General features: G+C 54.3%; 1 protein-coding gene across 1 annotated transcript in view; it reads left to right on the top strand.

Annotated features, from left to right (window-relative positions):
• Nucleotides 1-21,333, top strand: part of LOC147108989 (G patch domain-containing protein 2-like) — a 70,103-nt gene that overhangs the window by 16,103 nt on the left and 32,667 nt on the right. Inside the window, exon 3 of the mRNA XM_086002534.1 lies at nt 3,080-3,165. Within this exon, the coding sequence (XP_085858660.1) occupies nt 3,080-3,165 (86 nt within the window). The remainder of the gene's footprint in view (nt 1-3,079; nt 3,166-21,333) is intronic.

Genomic DNA, 21,333 nt, shown 5'->3' with positions numbered 1-21,333 from the left:
TGTCCAGTGACCCCTGGGTTAGAGAGAGGGGAAATCAGCCAGGGTTCCTGCTCCTGATCGCTGTCCAGTGACCCCTGGGTCAGAGAGAGGGGAAATCAGCCAGGGTTCCTGCTTCTGATCACTGTCCAGTGACCCCTGGGTTAGAGAGAGGGGAAATCAGCCAGGGTTCCTGCTCCTGATCACTGTCCAGTGACCCCTGGGTTAGAGAGAGAGGGGAAATCAGCCAGGGTTCCTGCTCCTGATCACTGTCCAGTGACCCCTGGGTTAGAGAGATGGGAAATCAGCCAGGGTTCCTGCTCCTGATCACTGCCCAGTGACCCCTGGGTTAGAGAGAAGGGAAATCAGCCAGGGTTCGTGCTCCTGATCACTGCCCAGTGACCCGTGGGTTAGAGAGAGGGGAAATCAGCCAGGGTTCCTGCTCCTGATCACTGCCCAGTGACTCCTGGGTTAGAGAGAGGGGAAATCAGCCAGGGTTCCTGCTCCTGATCACTGCCCAGTGACCCCTGGGTTAGAGAGAGGGGAAATCAGCCAGGGTTCCTGCTCCTGATCACTGCCCAGTGACCCCTGGGTTAGAGAGAGGGGAAATCAGCCAGGGTTCCTGCTCCTGATCACTGCCCAGAGACCCCTGGGTTAGAGAGAGGGGAAATCAGCCAGGGTTCCTGCTCCTGATCACTGTCCAGTGACCCCGGGTTAGAGAGAGGGGAAATCAGCCAGGGTTCCTGCTCCTGATCACTGCCCAGTGACCCCTGGGTTAGAGAGAGGGGAAATCAGCCAGGGTTCCTGCTCCTGATCACTGCCCAGTGACCCCTGGGTTAGAGAGAGAGGAAATCAGCCAGGTTTCCTGCTCCTGATCACTGCCCAGTGACCCCTGGGTTAGAGAGAGGGGAAATCAGCCAGGGTTCCTGCTCCTGATCACTGTCCAGTGACCCCTGGGTTAGAGAGAAGGGAAATCAGTCACGGTTCCTGCTCCTGATCACTGCCCAGTGACCCCGGTTTAGAGAGGGGAAATCAGCCAGGGTTCCTGCTCCTGATCACTGTCCAGTGACCCCTGGGTTAGAGAGAGGGGAAATCAGCCAGGCTTCCTGCTCCTGATCACTGTCCAGTGAGCCCTGGGTTAGAGAGGGGAAATCAGCCAGGGTTCCTGCTCCTGATCACTGTCCAGTGACCCCTGGGTTAGAGAGAGAGGGGAAATCAGCCAGCGTTCGTGCTCCTGATCACTGTCCAGTGACCCCTGGGTTAGAGAGAGGGGAAATCAGCCAGGCTTCCTGCTCCTGATCACTGTCCAGTGAGCCCTGGGTTAGAGAGGGGAAATCAGCCAGGGTTCCTGCTCCTGATCACTGTCCAGTGACCCCGGGTTAGAGAGAGAGGGGAAATCAGCCAGGGCTCCTGCTCCTGATCACTGCCCAGTGACCCCAGGTTAGAGAGAGGGGAAATCAGCCAGGTTTCCTGCTCCTGATCACTGTCCAGTGACGCCTGGGTTAGAGAGTGGGGAAATCAGCCAGGGTTCCTGCTCCTGCTCACTGTCCAGTGACCCCTGGGTTAGAGAGAGGGGAAATCAGCCAGGGTTCCTGCTCCTGATCGCTGTCCAGTGACCCCTGGGTCAGAGAGAGGGGAAATCAGCCAGGGTTCCTGCTTCTGATCACTGTCCAGTGACCCCTGGGTTAGAGAGAGGGGAAATCAGCCAGGGTTCCTGCTCCTGATCACTGTCCAGTGACCCCTGGGTTAGAGAGAGAGGGGAAATCAGCCAGGGTTCCTGCTCCTGATCACTGTCCAGTGACCCCTGGGTTAGAGAGATGGGAAATCAGCCAGGGTTCCTGCTCCTGATCACTGCCCAGTGACCCCTGGGTTAGAGAGAAGGGAAATCAGCCAGGGTTCGTGCTCCTGATCACTGCCCAGTGACCCGTGGGTTAGAGAGAGGGGAAATCAGCCAGGGTTCCTGCTCCTGATCACTGCCCAGTGACTCCTGGGTTAGAGAGAGGGGAAATCAGCCAGGGTTCCTGCTCCTGATCACTGCCCAGTGACCCCTGGGTTAGAGAGAGGGGAAATCAGCCAGGGTTCCTGCTCCTGATCACTGCCCAGTGACCCCTGGGTTAGAGAGAGGGGAAATCAGCCAGGGTTCCTGCTCCTGATCACTGCCCAGTGACCCCTGGGTTAGAGAGAGGGGAAATCAGCCAGGGTTCCTGCTCCTGATCACTGTCCAGTGACCCCGGGTTAGAGAGAGGGGAAATCAGCCAGGGTTCCTGCTCCTGATCACTGTCCAGTGACCCCTGGGTTAGAGAGAGAGGAAATCAGCCAGGTTTCCTGCTCCTGATCACTGCCCAGTGACCCCTGGGTTAGAGAGAGGGGAAATCAGCCAGGGTTCCTGCTCCTGATCACTGTCCAGTGACCCCTGGGTTAGAGAGAAGGGAAATCAGTCAGGGTTCCTGCTCCTGATCACTGCCCAGTGACCCCGGGTTAGAGAGGGGAAATCAGCCAGGGTTCCTGCTCCTGATCGCTGTCCAGTGACCCCTGGGTTAGAGAGAGGGGAAATCAGCCAGGGTTCCTGCTCCTGATCACTGTCCAGTGACCCCTGGGTTAGAGAGAGGGGAAATCAGCCAGGGTTCCTGCTCCTGATCACTGCCCAGTGACCCCTGGGTTAGAGAGAGGGGAAATCAGCCAGGGTTCCTGCTCCTGATCACTGTCCAGTGACCCCGGGTTAGAGAGAGGGGAAATCAGTCAGGGTTCATGCTCCTGATCACTGTCCAGTGACCCCTGGGTTAGAGAGAGAGGGGAAATCAGCCAGGGTTCCTGCTCCTGATCACTGTCCAGTGACCCCTGGGTTAGAGAGAGGAAATCAGCCAGGGTTCCCGCTCCTGATCACTGTCCAGTGACCCTTGGGTCCAAGGGATGGGGGTGAATCTGCCAGCGTCCTCACTCCTCCCAATCCTTGTTTGGTGTCTGAATTTCCCCCAAACCCGCACCATGTGATGTTCTGGCGTGTTGCATGCTGTTGACAGTGCTGCGTCGATATGTTGAACGGTTTTACAGCGGGGTGCTGAGAGACCTGTTAATTCAGGCTGTCTGTTCTCCTCCTCTCCAGACAGACGAGTGTCCACCTTGGCTCGCTGTGTACAGGGGACGTGAAGCGAAGGCGAAAGACAGCGACCGTCTCCAGCCCCTCTGCAGGTAATGAGCTAGCGGGGTCCCCACGCTTCATAGAATCACAGAAATTTACAGCACAGAAGGAGGCCATTCAGCCCATCCTGTATGTGCTGGCCGACAAAGAGCTCTCCAGCCTAATCCCACTTTCCAGCTCTTGCTCCGTAGCCCTGTAGGTTACGGCACTTCAAGCGCATATCCAAGTACTTTTTAAATGTGATGAGTGTTTCTGCCTCTCCCACCCTTTCAGACAGAGAGTTCCAGACCCCCAGAAAAAATTTCTCGTCACATCCCATCTAAACCACCTACAAATTACTTTAAATCTGTGTCCCCTGGTTATTGACTTCTGCTAAGGGAAATAGATCCTCCCTATCCACTATCTAGACCCCTCATATCATTTTATCCACCTCAATTAAATCTCCCCTCAGCCTCCTCTGTTCCAGAGAAAACAACCCCAGCCTCTCCAATCTTTCCTCACAGCTAAAATTCCTCAGCCCTGGCAACATCCTCGGAAATCTCCTCTAACTGACTAGTGTTTTCTACAGTTCTAGCATAACCTCCCTGCTCTTGTATTCTATGCCTTGGCTAATAAAGGCAAGCATTCCGTATGCCTTCTTAACCACCTTACCTACCTGTCCTGCTACCTTCAGGGATCTGTGGACATGCACTCCAAGGTCCCTCTGATCTTCTGCACTTCAGTGTCCTACCATTTAATGTGTATTCCCTTGCCTTGTTAGCCCTCCCCAAATGCATTACCTCACACTTCTCCAGATTGAATTCCATTTGCCACTGTTCTGCCCACCTGACCAGTCCATTGATATCTTCCTGCAGTCTGCAGCTTTCGTCTTCATTATCAACCACACGGCCCATTTTTGTATCATCTGCAAAATTAGCTTTTCCCAATTGAGAACTTTTATTCTTGTTCTATCCTTGTCCTTTTCCATAACTACCCTAAATCTAACTGAATTATGATCTCTACCACCAATATGCTCTCCCACTGATACCCTTTCCACCTGCCCAGCTTCATTCCCTAAAACTAGGTCCAGAACTGCCCCCTCTCTTGTTGGGCTTGCTACGTACTGGCTAAAAAAATTCTCCTGAGTGCATTTTAAGAATTCTGCTCCCTCTATACCTTTCACACTAATTTTATCCCAGTTAGGGAAGTTGAAATCCCCTACTATTACTGCCCTATTTTTGCACGTGTCAGAAATTTGCCTACATATTTTCTCTTCAATCTCCCTCTCGCTGTTCGGGGGTCGATAGTCCACCCCCAGCAGTGTGACTGCCCCTTTTTTGTTTTTCAGTTCAACCCATATGGCCTCATTTGATGATCCTTCGAAGATATCCTCCCTCCTCACAGCTGTAATTGTTTCTTTAATCAATATTGCGACCCCCTCCTTTTTTATCCCCCCCTCTATCTCGTCTGAAAACCCTGTAACCAGGAATGTTGAGCTGCCATTCCTGCTCTTCTTTCAGCCATGTCTCAGTAACAGCTATAATATCACACTCCCACGTGTCTGTCTGTGCCCTCAGCTCACCTGCTTTATTCCCCAGACTCCTTGCGTTGAAGTATATACCATTTAGCATCGCCTAACTCCCTTGTTTATTTTCTAGCCTTTGTTTCCTCTGCTTTCCAAACCCACTTACTAATTTTCTGCCTTCCATTTCCAGCTTTGCTTCTCTCCCTTCTGAATCCACTCTCAGGTTCCCATCACCCTGCCAAGCTAGTTTGAACCCACCCCAACGTCACTAGCAAACCCTCCCGTGAGAATATTGGTCCTGGTCCTGTTGAGGTGTAACCCGTTCGGCTTGTACAGGTCCCACCTTCCCCAGAAACGGTCCCAATGCCTCAGGAATCTCTGCAGCCACGCATTCATCTGCTCTGTCCTCCTATTTCTGTACTCACTAGCGTGTGGCACCAGGAGTAATCTGGAGATTACTACCTTTGAGGCCCTGCTTTTTAATCTCTTTCCCAGCTCCCTAAAATCTGCCTGCAGGACCTCATCCCTCTTTCTACCTATGTCGTTGGTACCGATATGGACCACGACCTCTGGCTGTTCACCCTCCCCCCTCAATGTCCTGCAGCCGTTCAGTGACATCCTTGACCCTGACACCAGGGAGGCAACATACCATCCTGGAGTCAAGACTGCGTCCACAGAAACGCCTATCTGTTCCCCTAACCAATGAATCCCCTATCACTATTGCTCTTCCACTCTTTCTCCCCTCCCCCGTGCAGCTGAGCCACCTGGATCTGGCTGCTCTCCCCAGAGGAACCATCGCCCTCAACAGTATCCAGATCTGAATACTGGTTACCAAGCGAGTTGCACTCGGGATTTCTGCACAACCTGCCTGGTCCTCCTCTTCTGTCTGGTGGTCACCCATTCCCTCTCTGGCTGCATACTCTTAAGCTATGGGGCAACCACCTCTAGAAATGTGTTATCCACGAAGTTCTCAGCCTCTCGGATGCACTGTAGTGACTCCAGCTGCCGCTCAAGCTCGGAAACCTGGAGCTCCAGTTGCTGCAGTTGGCGACACTTGCTGCACACGTGGCCGTCCAGGCTACGAGAAGCGTCCAGGACTTCCCACCTGGCAGAGGAAGTGCACTCCACGGGACTGAGCTGCCCTGCCGTGCCTTTACTTTATAGACTATTAACTAGAAACTATCTGAACTACAGGTTTCCCCCCACCCCACCGGGGAGAGAGCAGTGCAGTGGGAATATTTGGGATTGATGCATGGGGAGAGAGCGGGCAGGTGGGATTAGTTTGGGATTGATACAGGGCCGTGGGGAGGGAGCAGGGCAGTGGGATTAGTTTGGGATTGATACAGGGCTATGGGGAGAGAGCGGGGCAGTGGGATTAGTTTGGGATTGATGCAGGGCTATGGGGAGAGAGTGGGGCAGTGGGATTAGTTTGGGATTGATGCAGGGCTATGGGGAGAGAGCGGGGCAGTGGGATTAGTTTGGGATTGATAGAGGGCTATGGGGAGAGAGCGGGGCAGTGGGATTAGTTTGGGATTGATACAGGGCTATGGGGAGAGTGGGGCAGTGGGATTAGTTTGGGATTGATACAGGGCTATGGGGAGAGAGCGGGGCTGTGGGATTAGTTTGGGATTGATGCAGGGCTATGGGGAGCGAGCGGGGCAGTGGGATTAGTTTGGGATTGATACAGGGCTATGGGGAGAGAGCGGGGCTGTGGGATTAGTTTGGGATTGATGCAGGGCTATGGGGAGAGAGCAGGGCAGTGGGATTAGTTTGGGATTGATGCAGGGCTATGGGGAGAGAGCAGGGTAGTGGGATTAGTTTGGGATTGATACAGGGCTATGGGGAGAGAGCGGGGCTGTGGGATTAGTTTGGGATTGATGCAGGGCTATGGGGAGAGAGCAGGGCAGTGGGATTAGTTTGGGATTGATGCAGGGCTATGGGGAGAGAGCAGGGTAGTGGGATTAGTTTGGGATTGATACAGGGCTATGGTGAGAGAGTGGGGCAGTGGGGTTAGTTTGGGATTAATACAGGGCTATGGGGAGAGAGCGGGGCAGTGGGATTAGTTTGGGATTGATACAGGGCTGTGGGGAGAGAGCGGGGCAGTGGGATTAGTTTGGGGATTGATACAGGGCTATAGGGAGAGAGCGGGGCAGTGGGGTTAGTTTGGGATTGATACAGGGCTATGGGGAGAGAGCGGGGCTGTGGGATTAGTTTGGGATTGATGCAGGGCTATGGGGAGAGAGCGGGGCAGTGGGATTAGTTTGGGATTGATACAGGGCTATGGGGAGAGAGCGGGGCAGTGGGATTAGTTTGGGATTGATACAGGGCTATGGGGAGAGGGCGGGGCATTCGGATTAGTTTGTGATTGATACAGGGCTATGGGGAGAGAGCAGGGCAGTGGGATTAGTTTGGGATTGATACAGGGCTATGGGGAGAGAGCGGGGCTGTGGGATTAGTTTGGGATTGATGCAGGGCTATGGGGAGAGAGCAGGGCAGTGGGATTAGTTTGGGATTGATGCAGGGCTATGGGGAGAGAGCAGGGTAGTGGGATTAGTTTGGGATTGATACAGGGCTATGGGGAGAGAGTGGGGCTGTGGGATTAGTTTGGGATTGATGCAGGGCTATGGGGAGAGAGCAGGGCAGTGGGATTAGTTTGGGATTGATGCAGGGCTATGGGGAGAGAGCAGGGTAGTGGGATTAGTTTGGGATTAATACAGGGCTATGGGGAGAGAGCGGGGCAGTGGGATTAGTTTGGGATTGATACAGGGCTATGGGGAGAGAGCGGGGCAGTGGGATTAGTTTGGGGATTGATACAGGGCTATGGGGAGAGAGCGGGGCAGTGGGATTAGTTTGGGATTGATACAGGGCTATGGGGAGAGAGCAGGGTAGTGGGATTAGTTTGGGATTGATACAGGGCTATGGGGAGAGAGCGGGGCTGTGGGATTAGTTTGGGATTGATGCAGGGCTATGGGGAGAGAGCAGGGCAGTGGGATTAGTTTGGGATTGATGCAGGGCTATGGGGAGAGAGCAGGGTAGTGGGATTAGTTTGGGATTGACACAGGGCTATGGGGAGAGAGCGGGGCAGTGGGGTTAGTTTGGGATTAATACAGGGCTATGGGGAGAGAGCGGGGCAGTGGGATTAGTTTGGGATTGATACAGGGCTGTGGGGAGAGAGCGGGGCAGTGGGATTAGTTTGGGGATTGATACAGGGCTATAGGGAGAGAGCGGGGCAGTGGGGTTAGTTTGGGATTGATACAGGGCTATGGGGAGAGAGCGGGGCAGTGGGATTAGTTTGGGATTGATACAGGGCTATGGGGAGAGAGCGGGGCTGTGGGATTAGTTTGGGATTGATGCAGGGCTATGGGGAGAGAGCGGGGCAGTGGGATTAGTTTGGGATTGATACAGGGCTATGGGGAGAGAGCGGGGCAGTGGGATTAGTTTGGGATTGATACAGGGCTATGGGGAGAGTGCGGGGCATTCGGATTAGTTTGTGATTGATACAGGGCTATGGGGAGCGAGCGGGGCAGTGGGATTAGTTTGGGATTGATACAGGGCTATGGGGAGCGAGCGGGGCAGTGGGATTAGTTTGGGATTGATACAGGGCTATGGGGAGAGAGCGGGGCTGTGGGATTAGTTTGGGATTGATGCAGGGCTATGGGGAGAGAGCGGGGCAGTGGGATTAGTTTGGGATTGATGCAGGGCTATGGGGAGAGAGCAGGGTAGTGGGATTAGTTTGGGATTGATACAGGGCTATGGGGAGAGAGTGGGGCAGTGGGGTTAGTTTGGGATTGATACAGGGCTATGGGGAGAGAGCGGGGCAGTGGGATTAGTTTGGGATTGATACAGGGCTATGGGGAGCGAGCGGGGCAGTGGGATTAGTTTGGGATTGATACAGGGCTATGGGGAGAGAGCGGGGCTGTGGGATTAGTTTGGGATTGATGCAGGGCTATGGGGAGAGAGCAGGGCAGTGGGATTAGTTTGGGATTGATGCAGGGCTATGGGGAGAGAGCAGGGTAGTGGGATTAGTTTGGGATTGATACAGGGCTATGGGGAGAGAGCGGGGCTGTGGGATTAGTTTGGGATTGATGCAGGGCTATGGGGAGAGAGCAGGGCAGTGGGATTAGTTTGGGATTGATGCAGGGCTATGGGGAGAGAGCAGGGTAGTGGGATTAGTTTGGGATTGATACAGGGCTATGGGGAGAGAGTGGGGCAGTGGGGTTAGTTTGGGATTAATACAGGGCTGTGGGGAGAGAGCGGGGCAGTGGGATTAGTTTGGGGATTGATACAGGGCTATAGGGAGAGAGCGGGGCAGTGGGGTTAGTTTGGGATTCATACAGGGCTATGGGGAGAGAGCGGGGCAGTGGGATTAGTTTGGGATTGATACAGGGCTATGGGGAGAGAGCGGGGCAGTGGGATTAGTTTGGGATTGATGCAGGGCTATGGGGAGAGAGCGGGGCAGTGGGATTAGTTTGGGATTGATACAGGGCTATGGGGAGAGAGCGGGGCAGTGGGATTAGTTTGGGATTGATACAGGGCTATGGGGAGAGTGCGGGGCATTCGGATTAGTTTGTGATTGATACAGGGCTATGGGGAGAGAGCAGGGCAGTGGGATTAGTTTGGGATTGATACAGGGCTATGGGGAGCGAGCGGGGCAGTGGGATTAGTTTGGGATTGATACAGGGCTATGGGGAGAGAGCGGGGCTGTGGGATTAGTTTGGGATTGATGCAGGGCTATGGGGAGAGAGCGGGGCAGTGGGATTAGTTTGGGATTGATGCAGGGCTATGGGGAGAGAGCAGGGTAGTGGGATTAGTTTGGGATTGATACAGGGCTATGGGGAGAGAGTGGGGCAGTGGGGTTAGTTTGGGATTGATACAGGGCTATGGGGAGAGAGCGGGGCAGTGGTATTAGTTTGGGATTGATACAGGGCTCTGGGGAGAGAGCGGGGCAGTGGGATTAGTTTGGGATTGATACAGGGCTATAGGGAGAGAGCGGGGCAGTGGGGTTTGGGATTGATACAGGGCTATGGGGAGAGAGCAGAGCAGTGGGATTAGTTTGGGATTGATACAGGGCTATAGGGAGAGAGCAGGGCTGTGGGGTTAGTTTGGGAATTGATACAGGGCTGTGGGGAGGCAGTGGGGTTAGTTTGGGATTGATACAGGGCTATGGGGAGAGAGCAGGACAGTGGGATTAGTTTCGGATTGATACAGGGCTATGGGGAGAGAGCAGGGCAGTGGGATTAGTTTGGGATTGATACAGGGCTATGGGGAGAGAGCAGGACAGTGGGATTAGTTTCGGATTGATACAGGGCTATAGGGAGAGAGCGGGGCAGTGGGATTAGTTTCGGATTGATACAGGGCTATGGGGAGAGAGCAGGGCAGTGGGGTTAGTTTGGGATTGATACAGGGCTATGGGGAGAGAGCGGGGCAGTAGGATTAGTTTGGGATTGATACAGGGCTATGGGGAGAGAGCGGGGCAGCAGCATTAGTTTGGGATTGATACAGGGCTATGGGGAGAGAGTGGGGCAGTGGGGTTAGTTTGGGATTGATACAGGGCTATGGGGAGAGAGCGGGGCAGTAGGATTAGTTTGGGATTGATACAGGGCTATGGGGAGAGAGCGGGGCAGTAGCATTAGTTTGGGATTGATACAGGGCTATGGGGAGAGAGCGGGGCAATGGGATTAGTTTGGGGATTGATCCAGGGCTATGGGGAGGGAGTGGGGCTGTGGGGTTAGTTTGGGATTGATACAGGGCTATGGGGAGAGAGCGGGGCAGTGGGATTAGTTTGGGATTGATACAGAGCTATGGGGAGGGAGTGGGGCCGTGGGGTTAGTTTGGGATTGATGCAGGGCTATGGGGAGAGAGCAGGGCAGTGGGATTAGTTTGGGATTGATACAGGGCTATGGGGAGCGAGCAGGGCAGTGGGATTAGTTTGGGATTGATACAGGGCTATAGGGAGAGAGCAGGGCAGTGGGGTTAGTTTGGGATTGATACAGGGCTATGGGGAGAGAGCGGGGCAGTGGGATTAGTTTGGGATTCATACAGGGCTATAGGGAGAGAGCAGGGCAGTGGGGTTAGTTTGGGATTGATACAGGGCTATGGTGTGAGAGCGGGGCAGTAGGATTAGTTTGGGATTGATACAGGGCTATGGGGAGAGAGCGGGGCAGTAGGATTAGTTTGGGATTGATACAGGGCTATGGGGAGAGAGTGGGGCAGTGGGATTAGTTTGGGGATTGATACAGGGCTATGGGGAGAGCGGGGCAGTAGGATTAGTTTGGATTGATACAGGGCTATGGGGAGAGAGCGCGGCAGTGGGATTAGTTTGGGATTGATACAGGGCTATGGGGAGGGAGTGAGGCCGTGGGGTTAGCTTGGGATTGATACAGGGCTATGGGGAGAGAGCGGGGCAGTGGGATTAGTTTGGGATTGAGACAGGGCTATGGGGAGAGAGCAGCGCAGTGGGATTAGTTTGGGATTGATACAGGGCTATGGGGAGAGAGCGGGGCAGTGGGATTAGTTTGGGATTGATACAGGGCTATGGGGAGAGAGCAGTGCAGTGGGATTAGTTTGGGGATTGATACAGGGCTATGGGGAGAGAGCAGGGCAGTGGGATTAGTTTGGGATTGGTACAGGGCTATGGGGAGAGAGCAGGGCAGTGGGATTAGTTTGGGATTTATACAGGGCTATGGGGAGAGAGCGGGGCAGTGGGGTTAGTTTGGGATTGATACAGGGCTATGGGGAGAGAGCGGGGCAGTGGGGTTAGTTTGGGATTGGTACAGGGCTATGGGGAGAGCAGGGCAGTGGGATTAGTTTGGGATTTATACAGGGCTATAGGGAGAGAGCAGGGCAGTGGGGTTAGTTTGGGATTGATACAGGGCTATGGGGAGAGAGCAGGGCAGTGGGATTAGTTTGGGATTGATACAGGGCTATGGGGAGAGAGCGGGGCAGTAGGATTAGTTTGGGATTGATACAGGGCTATGGGGAGAGAGCAGGGCAGTGGGATTAGTTTGGGGATTGATACAGGGCTATGGGGAGAGAGCGGGGCAGTGGGATTAGTTTGGGGATTGATACAGGGCTATGGGGAGGGAGTGAGGCCGTGGGGTTAGTTTGGGATTGATACAGGGCTATGGGGAGAGAGCGGGGCAGTGGGATTAGTTTGGGATTGAGACAGGGCTATGGGGAGAGAGCAGGGCAGTGGGATTAGTTTGGGATTGATACAGGGCTATGGGGAGAGAGCGGGGCAGTGGGATTAGTTTGGGATTGATACAGGGCTATGGGGAGGGAGTGGGGCCGTGGGGTTAGTTTGGGATTGATGCAGGGCTATGGGGAGAGAGCAGGGCAGTGGGATTATTTGGGATTGATACAGGACTATGGGGAGAGAGTGGGGCAGTGGGATTAGTTTGGGATTGATACAGGGCTATGGGGAGAGAGCAGGGCAGTGGGATTAGTTTGGGATTGATACAGGGCTATGGGGAGAGAGCGGGGCAGTGGGATTAGTTTGGGGATTGATACAGGGCTATGGGAAGAGAGCGGGGCAGTGGGATTAGTTTGGGATTGATACAGGGCTATGGGGAGAGAGCGGGGCAGTGGGATTAGTTTGGGGATTGATACAGGGCTATGGGGAGAGAGCAGGGCAGTGGGATTAGTTTGGGATTGATACAGGGCTATGGGAAGAGAGCGGGGCAGTGGGATTAGTTTGGGATTGATACAGGGCTATGGGGAGAGAGCGGGGCAGTGGGATTAGTTTGGGATTGATACAGGGCTATGGGAAGAGAGCGGGGCAGTGGGATTAGTTTGGGATTGATACAGGGCTATGGGGAGAGAGCGGGGCAGTGGGATTAGTTTGGGATTGATACAGGGCTATGGGGCGAGAGCGGGGCAGTGGGATTAGTTTGGGATTGATACAGGGCTATGGGGAGAGAGCGGGGCAGTGGGATTAGTTTGGGATTGATACAGGGCTATGGGGAGAGAGCGGGGCAGCGGGATTAGTTTGGGATTGATACAGGGCTATGGGGAGAGTGCGGGGCATTCGGATTAGTTTGTGATTGATACAGGGCTATGGGGAGAGAGCAGGGCAGTGGGATTAGTTTGGGATTGATACAGGGCTATGGGGAGCGAGCGGGGCAGTGGGATTAGTTTGGGATTGGTACAGGGCTATGGGGAGAGAGCGGGGCTGTGGGATTAGTTTGGGATTGATGCAGGGCTATGGGGAGAGAGCGGGGCAGTGGGATTAGTTTGGGATTGATGCAGGGCTATGGGGAGAGAGCAGGGTAGTGGGATTAGTTTGGGATTGATACAGGGCTATGGGGAGAGAGTGGGGCAGTGGGGTTAGTTTGGGATTGATACAGGGCTGTGGGGAGAGAGCGGGGCAGTGGGGTTAGTTTGGGATTGATACAGGGCTACAGGGAGAGAGCGGGGCAGTGGGATTAGTTTGGGATTGATACAGGGCTATAGGGAGAGAGCGGGGCAGTGGGATTAGTTTGGGATTGATACAGGGCTGTGGGGAGAGAGCGGGGCAGTGGGATTAGTTTGGGATTGATACAGGGCTATAGGGAGAGAGCGGGGCAGTGGGATTAGTTTGGGATTGATACAGGGCTATAGGGAGAGAGCGGGGCAGTGGGATTAGCTTGGGATTGATACAGGGCTGTGGGGGGAGAGCGGGGCAGTGGGGTTAGTTTGGGATTGATACAGGGCTATGGGGAGAGAGCAGAGCAGTGGGATTAGTTTGGGATTGATACAGGGCTATAGGGAGAGAGCAGGGCAGTGGGATTAGTTTGGGATTGATACAGGGCTGTGGGGAGTCAGTGGGATTAGTTTGGGATTGATACAGGGCTATGGGGAGGGAGCGGGGCAGTAGGATTAGTTTGGGATTGATACAGGGCTATGGGGAGAGAGCGGGGCAGTAGCATTAGTTTGGGATTGATACAGGGCTATGGGGAGAGAGTGGGGCAGTGGGGTTAGTTTGGGATTGATACAGGGCTATGGGGAGAGAGCGGGGTAGTAGGATTAGTTTGGGATTGATACAGGGCTATGGGGAGAGAGCAGGGCAGTGGGATTAGTTTGGGGATTGATCCAGGGCTATGGGGAGGGAGTGGGGCCGTGGGGTTAGTTTGGGATTGATACAGGGCTATGGGGAGAGAGCGGGGCAGTGGGATTAGTTTGGGATTGATACAGAGCTATGGGGAGGGAGTGGGGCCGTGGGGTTAGTTTGGGATTGATGCAGGGCTGTGGGAGAGAGCAGGGCAGGGGGATTAGTTTGGGATTGATACAGGGCTATGGGGAGCGAGCAGGGCAGTGGGATTAGTTTGGGATTGATACAGGGCTATGGGGAGCGAGCAGGGCAGTGGGATTAGTTTGGGATTGATACAGGGCTATGGGGAGAGAGCGGGGCAGTGGGATTAGTTTGGGATTCATACAGGGCTATAGGGAGAGAGCAGGGCAGTGGGGTTAGTTTGGGATTGATACAGGGCTACGGGGAGAGAGCAGGGCAGTGGGATTAGTTTGGGATTGATACAGGGCTATGGTGTGAGAGCGGGGCAGTAGGATTAGTTTGGGATTGATACAGGGCTATGGTGAGAGAGCGGGGCAGTAGGATTAGTTTGGGATTGATACAGGGCTATGGGGAGAGAGTGGGGCAGTGGGATTAGTTTGGGGATTGATACAGGGCTATGGGGAGAGAGCGCGGCAGTGGGATTAGTTTGGGATTGATACAGGGCTATGGGGAGGGAGTGAGGCCGTGGGGTTAGCTTGGGATTGATACAGGGCTATGGGGAGAGAGCGGGGCAGTGGGATTAGTTTGGGATTGAGACAGGGCTATGGGGAGAGAGCAGCGCAGTGGGATTAGTTTGGGATTGATACAGGGCTATGGGGAGAGAGCGGGGCAGTGGGATTAGTTTGGGATTGATACAGGGCTATGGGGAGAGAGCAGGGCAGTGGGATTAGTTTGGGGATTGATACAGGGCTATGGGGAGAGAGCTGGGCAGTGGGATTAGTTTGGGATTGGTACAGGGCTATGGGGAGAGAGCAGGGCAGTGGGATTAGTTTGGGATTTATACAGGGCTATAGGGAGAGAGCAGGGCAGTGGGGTTAGTTTGGGATTGATACAGGGCTATGGGGAGAGAGCGGGGCAGTGGGGTTAGTTTGGGATTGAGACAGGGCTATGGGGAGAGAGCAGGGCAGTGGGATTAGTTTGGGATTGATACAGGGCTATGGTGTGAGAGCGGGGCAGCAGGATTAGTTTGGGATTGATACAGGGCTATGGGGAGAGAGCGGGGCAGTAGGATTAGTTTGGGATTGATACAGGGCTATGGGGAGAGAGCAGGGCAGTGGGATTAGTTGGGGATTGATACAGGGCTATGGGGAGAGAGCGGGGCAGTGGGATTAGTTTGGGGCTTGATACAGGGCTATGGGGAGGGAGTGAGGCCGTGGGGTTAGTTTGGGATTGATACAGGGCTATGGGGAGAGAGCGGGGCAGTGGGATTAGTTTGGGATTGAGACAGGGCTATGGGGAGAGAGCAGGGCAGTGGGATTAGTTTGGGATTGATACAGGGCTATGGGGAGAGAGCAGGGCAGTGGGATTATTTGGGATTGATACAGAACTATGGGGAGAGAGTGGGGCAGTGGGATTAGTTTGGGATTGATACAGGGCTATGGGGAGAGGGCAGGGCAGTGGGATTAGTTTGGGATTGATACAGGGCTATGGGGAGAGAGCGGGGCAGTGGGATTAGTTTGGGATTGATACAGGGCTATGGGAAGAGAGCAGGGCAGTGGGATTATTTGGGATTGATACAGAACTATGGGGAGAGAGTGGGGCAGTGGGGTTAGTTTGGGATTGATGCAGGGCTATGGGGAGAGAGCAGGGCAGTGGGATTATTTGGGATTGATACAGAACTATGGGGAGAGAGTGGGGCAGTGGGATTAGTTTGGGATTGATACAGGGCTATGGCAGAGGGCAGGGCAGTGGGATTAGTTTGGGATTGATACAGGGCTATGGGGAGAGAGCGGGGCAGTGGGATTAGTTTGGGATTGATACAGGGCTATGGGAAGAGAGCGGGGCAGTGGGATTAGTTTGGGATTGATACAGGGCTATGGGGAGAGAGCGGGGCAGTGGGATTAGTTTGGGATTGATACAGGGCTATGGGGCGAGAGCGGGGCAGTGGGATTAGTTTGGGATTGATACAGGGCTATGGGGAGAGAGCGGGGCAGTGGGATTAGTTTGGGATTGATACAGGGCTATGGGGAGAGAGCGGGGCAGCGGGATTAGTTTGGGATTGATACAGGGCTATGGGGAGAGTGCGGGGCATTCGGATTAGTTTGTGATTGATACAGGGCTATGGGGAGAGAGCAGGGCAGTGGGATTAGTTTGGGATTGATACAGGGCTATGGGGAGCGAGTGGGGCAGTGGGATTAGTTTGGGATTGGTACAGGGCTATGGGGAGAGAGCGGGGCTGTGGGATTAGTTTGGGATTGATGCAGGGCTATGGGGAGAGAGCGGGGCAGTGGGATTAGTTTGGGATTGATGCAGGGCTATGGGGAGAGAGCAGGGCAGTGGGATTAGTTTGGGATTGATACAGGGCTATGGGGAGAGAGTGGGGCAGTGGGGTTAGTTTGGGATTGATACAGGGCTGTGGGGAGAGAGCGGGGCAGTGGGATTAGTTTGGGATTGATACAGGGCTATAGGGAGAGAGCGGGGCAGTGGGATTAGTTTGGGATTGATACAGGGCTATAGGGAGAGAGCGGGGCAGTGGGATTAGTTTGGGATTGATACAGGGCTGTGGGGAGAGAGCGGGGCAGTGGGATTAGTTTGGGATTGATACAGGGCTATAGGGAGAGAGCGGGGCAGTGGGATTAGTTTGGGATTGATACAGGGCTATAGGGAGAGCGCGGGGCAGTGGGATTAGCTTGGGATTGATACAGGGCTGTGGGGAGAGAGCGGGGCAGTGGGGTTAGTTTGGGATTGATACAGGGCTATGGGGAGAGAGCAGAGCAGTGGGATTAGTTTGGGATTGATACAGGGCTATAGGGAGAGAGCAGGGCAGTGGGATTAGTTTGGGATTGATACAGGGCTGTGGGGAGTCAGTGGGGTTAGTTTGGGATTGATACAGGGCTATGGGGAGGGAGCAGGACAGTGGGATTAGTTTCGGATTGATACAGGGCTATGGGGAGAGAGCAGGGCAGTGGGATTAGTTTGGGATTGATACAGGGCTATGGGGAGAGAGCGGGGCAGTGTAATTACTTCGGGATTGATACAGGGCTATAGGGAGAGAGCGGGGCAGTGGGATTAGTTTCGGATTGATACAGGGCTATGGGGAGAGAGCAGGGCAGTGGGATTAGTTTGGGATTGATACAGGGCTATGGGGAGAGAGCAGGGCAGTGGGATTAGTTTCGGATTGATACAGGGCTATGGGGAGCGAGCAGGGCAGTGGGATTAGTTTGGGATTGATACAGGGCTATAGGGAGAGAGCAGGGCAGTGGGGTTAGTTTGGGATTGATACAGGGCTATGGGGAGAGAGCAGGGCAGTGGGGTTAGTTTGGGATTGATACAGGGCTATGGGGAGGGAGTGAGGCCGTGGGGTTAGCTTGGGATTGATACAGGGCTATGGGGAGAGAGCAGGGCAGTGGGGTTAGTTTGGGATTGATACAGGGCTATGGGGAGAGAGCAGCGCAGTGGGATTAGTTTGGGATTGATACAGGGCTATGGGGAGAGAGCGGGGCAGTGGGATTAGTTTGGGATTGATACAGGGCTATGGGGAGAGAGCAGGGCAGTGGGATTAGTTTGGGGATTGATACAGGGCTATGGGGAGAGAGCAGGGCAGTGGGATTAGTTTGGGATTGGTACAGGGCTATGGGGAGAGAGCAGGGCAGTGGGATTAGTTTGGGATTTATACAGGGCTATGGGGAGAGAGCGGGGCAGTGGGGTTAGTTTGGGATTGATACAGGGCTATGGGGAGAGAGCGGGGCAGTGGGGTTAGTTTGGGATTGGTACAGGGCTATGGGGAGAGCAGGGCAGTGGGATTAGTTTGGGATTTATACAGGGCTATAGGGAGAGAGCAGGGCAGTGGGGTTAGTTTGGGATTGATACAGGGCTATGGGGAGAGAGCAGGGCAGTGGGATTAGTTTGGGATTGATACAGGGCTATGGGGAGAGAGCGGGGCAGTAGGATTAGTTTGGGATTGATACAGGGCTATGGGGAGAGAGCAGGGCAGTGGGATTAGTTTGGGGATTGATACAGGGCTATGGGGAGAGAGCGGGGCAGTGGGATTAGTTTGGGGATTGATACAGGGCTATGGGGAGGGAGTGAGGCCGTGGGGTTAGTTTGGGATTGATACAGGGCTATGGGGAGAGAGCGGGGCAGTGGGATTAGTTTGGGATTGAGACAGGGATAAGGGAGAGAGCGGGGCAGTGGGATTAGTTTGGGATTGATACAGGGCTATGGGGAGAGAGCGGGGCAGTGGGATTAGTTTGGGATTGATACAGGGCTATGGGGAGGGAGTGGGGTCGTGGGGTTAGTTTGGGATTGATGCAGGGCTATGGGGAGAGAGCAGGGCAGTGGGATTATTTGGGATTGATACAGGACTATGGGGAGAGAGTGGGGCAGTGGGATTAGTTTGGGATTGATACAGGGCTATGGGGAGAGAGCAGGGCAGTGGGATTAGTTTGGGATTGATACAGGGCTATGGGGAGAGAGCGGGGCAGTGGGATTAGTTTGGGGATTGATACAGGGCTATGGGAAGAGAGCGGGGCAGTGGGATTAGTTTGGGATTGATACAGGGCTATGGGGAGAGAGCGGGGCAGTGGGATTAGTTTGGGGATTGATACAGGGCTATGGGGAGAGAGCAGGGCAGTGGGATTAGTTTGGGATTGATACAGGGCTATGGGAAGAGAGCGGGGCAGTAGGATTAGTTTGGGATTGATACAGGGCTATGGGGAGAGAGCGGGGCAGTGGGATTAGTTTGGGATTGATACAGGGCTATGGGAAGAGAGCGGGGCAGTGGGATTAGTTTGGGATTGATACAGGGCTATGGGGAGAGAGCGGGGCAGTGGGATTAGTTTGGGATTGATACAGGGCTATGGGAAGAGAGCGGGGCAGTGGGATTAGTTTGGGATTGATACAGGGCTATGGGGAGAGAGCGGGGCAGTGGGATTAGTTTGGGATTGATACAGGGCTATGGGGCGAGAGCGGGGCAGTGGGATTAGTTTGGGATTGATACAGGGCTATGGGGAGAGAGCGGGGCAGTGGGATTAGTTTGGGATTGATACAGGGCTATGGGGAGAGAGCGGGGCAGCGGGATTAGTTTATTGATACAGGGCTATGGGGAGAGTGCGGGGCATTCGGATTAGTTTGTGATTGATACAGGGCTATGGGGAGAGAGCAGGGCAGTGGGATTAGTTTGGGATTGATACAGGGCTATGGGGAGCGAGCGGGGCAGTGGGATTAGTTTGGGATTGGTACAGGGCTATGGGGAGAGAGCGGGGCTGTGGGATTAGTTTGGGATTGATGCAGGGCTATGGGGAGAGAGCGGGGCAGTGGGATTAGTTTGGGATTGATGCAGGGCTATGGGGAGAGAGCAGGGTAGTGGGATTAGTTTGGGATTGATACAGGGCTATGGGGAGAGAGTGGGGCAGTGGGGTTAGTTTGGGATTGATACAGGGCTGTGGGGAGAGAGCGGGGCAGTGGGATTAGTTTGGGATTGATACAGGGCTATAGGGAGAGAGCGGGGCAGTGGGATTAGTTTGGGATTGATACAGGGCTATAGGGAGAGAGCGGGGCAGTGGGATTAGTTTGGGATTGATACAGGGCTGTGGGGAGAGAGCGGGGCAGTGGGATTAGTTTGGGATTGATACAGGGCTATAGGGAGAGAGCGGGGCAGTGGGATTAGTTTGGGATTGATACAGGGCTATAGGGAGAGAGCGGGGCAGTGGGATTAGCTTGGGATTGATACAGGGCTGTGGGGGGAGAGCGGGGCAGTGGGGTTAGTTTGGGATTGATACAGGGCTATGGGGAGAGAGCAGAGCAGTGGGATTAGTTTGGGATTGATACAGGGCTATAGGGAGAGAGCAGGGCAGTGGGATTAGTTTGGGATTGATACAGGGCTGTGGGGAGTCAGTGGGATTAGTTTGGGATTGATACAGGGCTATGGGGAGGGAGCGGGGCAGTGGGATTAGTTTGGGATTGATACAGGGCTATGGGGAGAGAGCGGGGCAGTAGCATTAGTTTGGGATTGATACAGGGCTATGGGGAGAGAGTGGGGCAGTGGGGTTAGTTTGGGATTGATACAGGGCTATGGGGAGAGAGCGGGGCAGTAGGATTAGTTTGGGATTGATACAGGGCTATGGGGAGAGAGCAGGGCAGTGGGATTAGTTTGGGGATTGATCCAGGGCTATGGGGAGGGAGTGGGGCCGTGGGGTTAGTTTGGGATTGATACAGGGCTATGGGGAGAGAGCGGGGCAGTGGGATTAGTTTGGGATTGATACAGAGCTATGGGGAGAGAGCGGGGCAGTAGGATTAGTTTGGGATTGATACAGGGCTATGGGGAGAGAGCGGGGCAGTAGCATTAGTTTGGGATTGATACAGGGCTATGGGGAGAGAGTGGGGCAGTGGGGTTAGTTTGGGATTGATACAGGGCTATGGGGAGAGAGCGGGGCAGTAGGATTAGTTTGGGATTGAAACAGGGCTATGGGGAGAGAGCAGGGCAGTGGGATTAGTTTGGGGATTGATCCAGGGCTATGGGGAGGGAGTGGGGCCGTGGGGTTAGTTTGGGATTGATACAGGGCTATGGGGAGAGAGCGGGGCAGTGGGATTAGTTTGGGATTGATACAGAGCTATGGGGAGGGAGTGGGGCCGTGGGGTTAGTTTGGGATTGATGCAGGGCTGTGGGAGAGAGCCGGGCAGGGGGATTAGTTTGGGATTGATACAGGGCTATGGGGAGCGAGCAGGGCAGTGGGATTAGTTTGGGATTGATACAGGGCTATGGGGAGCGAGCAGGGCAGTGGGATTAGTTTGGGATTGATACAGGGCTATGGGGAGAGAGCGGGTCAGTGGGATTAGTTTGGGATTCATACAGGGCTATAGGGAGAGAGCAGGGCAGTGGGGTTAGTTTGAGATTGATACAGGGCTACGGGGAGAGAGCAGGGCAGTGGGATTAGTTTGGGATTGATACAGGGCTATGGTGTGAGAGCGGGGCAGTAGGATTAGTTTGGGATTGATACAGGGCTATGGTGAGAGAGCGGGGCAGTAGGATTAGTTTGGGATTGATACAGGGCTATGGGGAGAGAGTGGGGCAGTGGGATTAGTTTGGGGATTGATACAGGGCTATGGGGAGAGAGCGCGGCAGTGGGATTAGTTTGGGATTGATACAGGGCTATGGGGAGGGAGTGAGGCCGTGGGGTTAGCTTGGGATTGATACAGGGCTATGGGGAGAGAGCGGGGCAGTGGGATTAGTTTGGGATTGAGACAGGGCTATGGGGAGAGAGCAGCGCAGTGGGATTAGTTTGGGATTGATACAGGGCTATGGGGAGAGAGCGGGGCAGTGGGATTAGTTTGGGATTGATACAGGGCTATGGGGAGAGAGCAGGGCAGTGGGATTAGTTTGGGGATTGATACAGGGCTATGGGGAGAGAGCTGGGCAGTGGGATTAGTTTGGGATTGGTACAGGGCTATGGGGAGAGAGCAGGGCAGTGGGATTAGTTTGGGATTTATACAGGGCTATAGGGAGAG

The sequence above is a fragment of the Somniosus microcephalus genome, chromosome 12, assembly GCF_052327205.1.
Source record: "Somniosus microcephalus isolate GS21.2 chromosome 12, FLI_Smic_1.0, whole genome shotgun sequence".
NCBI lineage: Eukaryota > Metazoa > Chordata > Chondrichthyes > Squaliformes > Somniosidae > Somniosus > Somniosus microcephalus.
The sequence above is the reverse complement of the archived record's forward strand: the minus strand, read 5'-3'. Positions and strand labels throughout refer to the sequence as shown.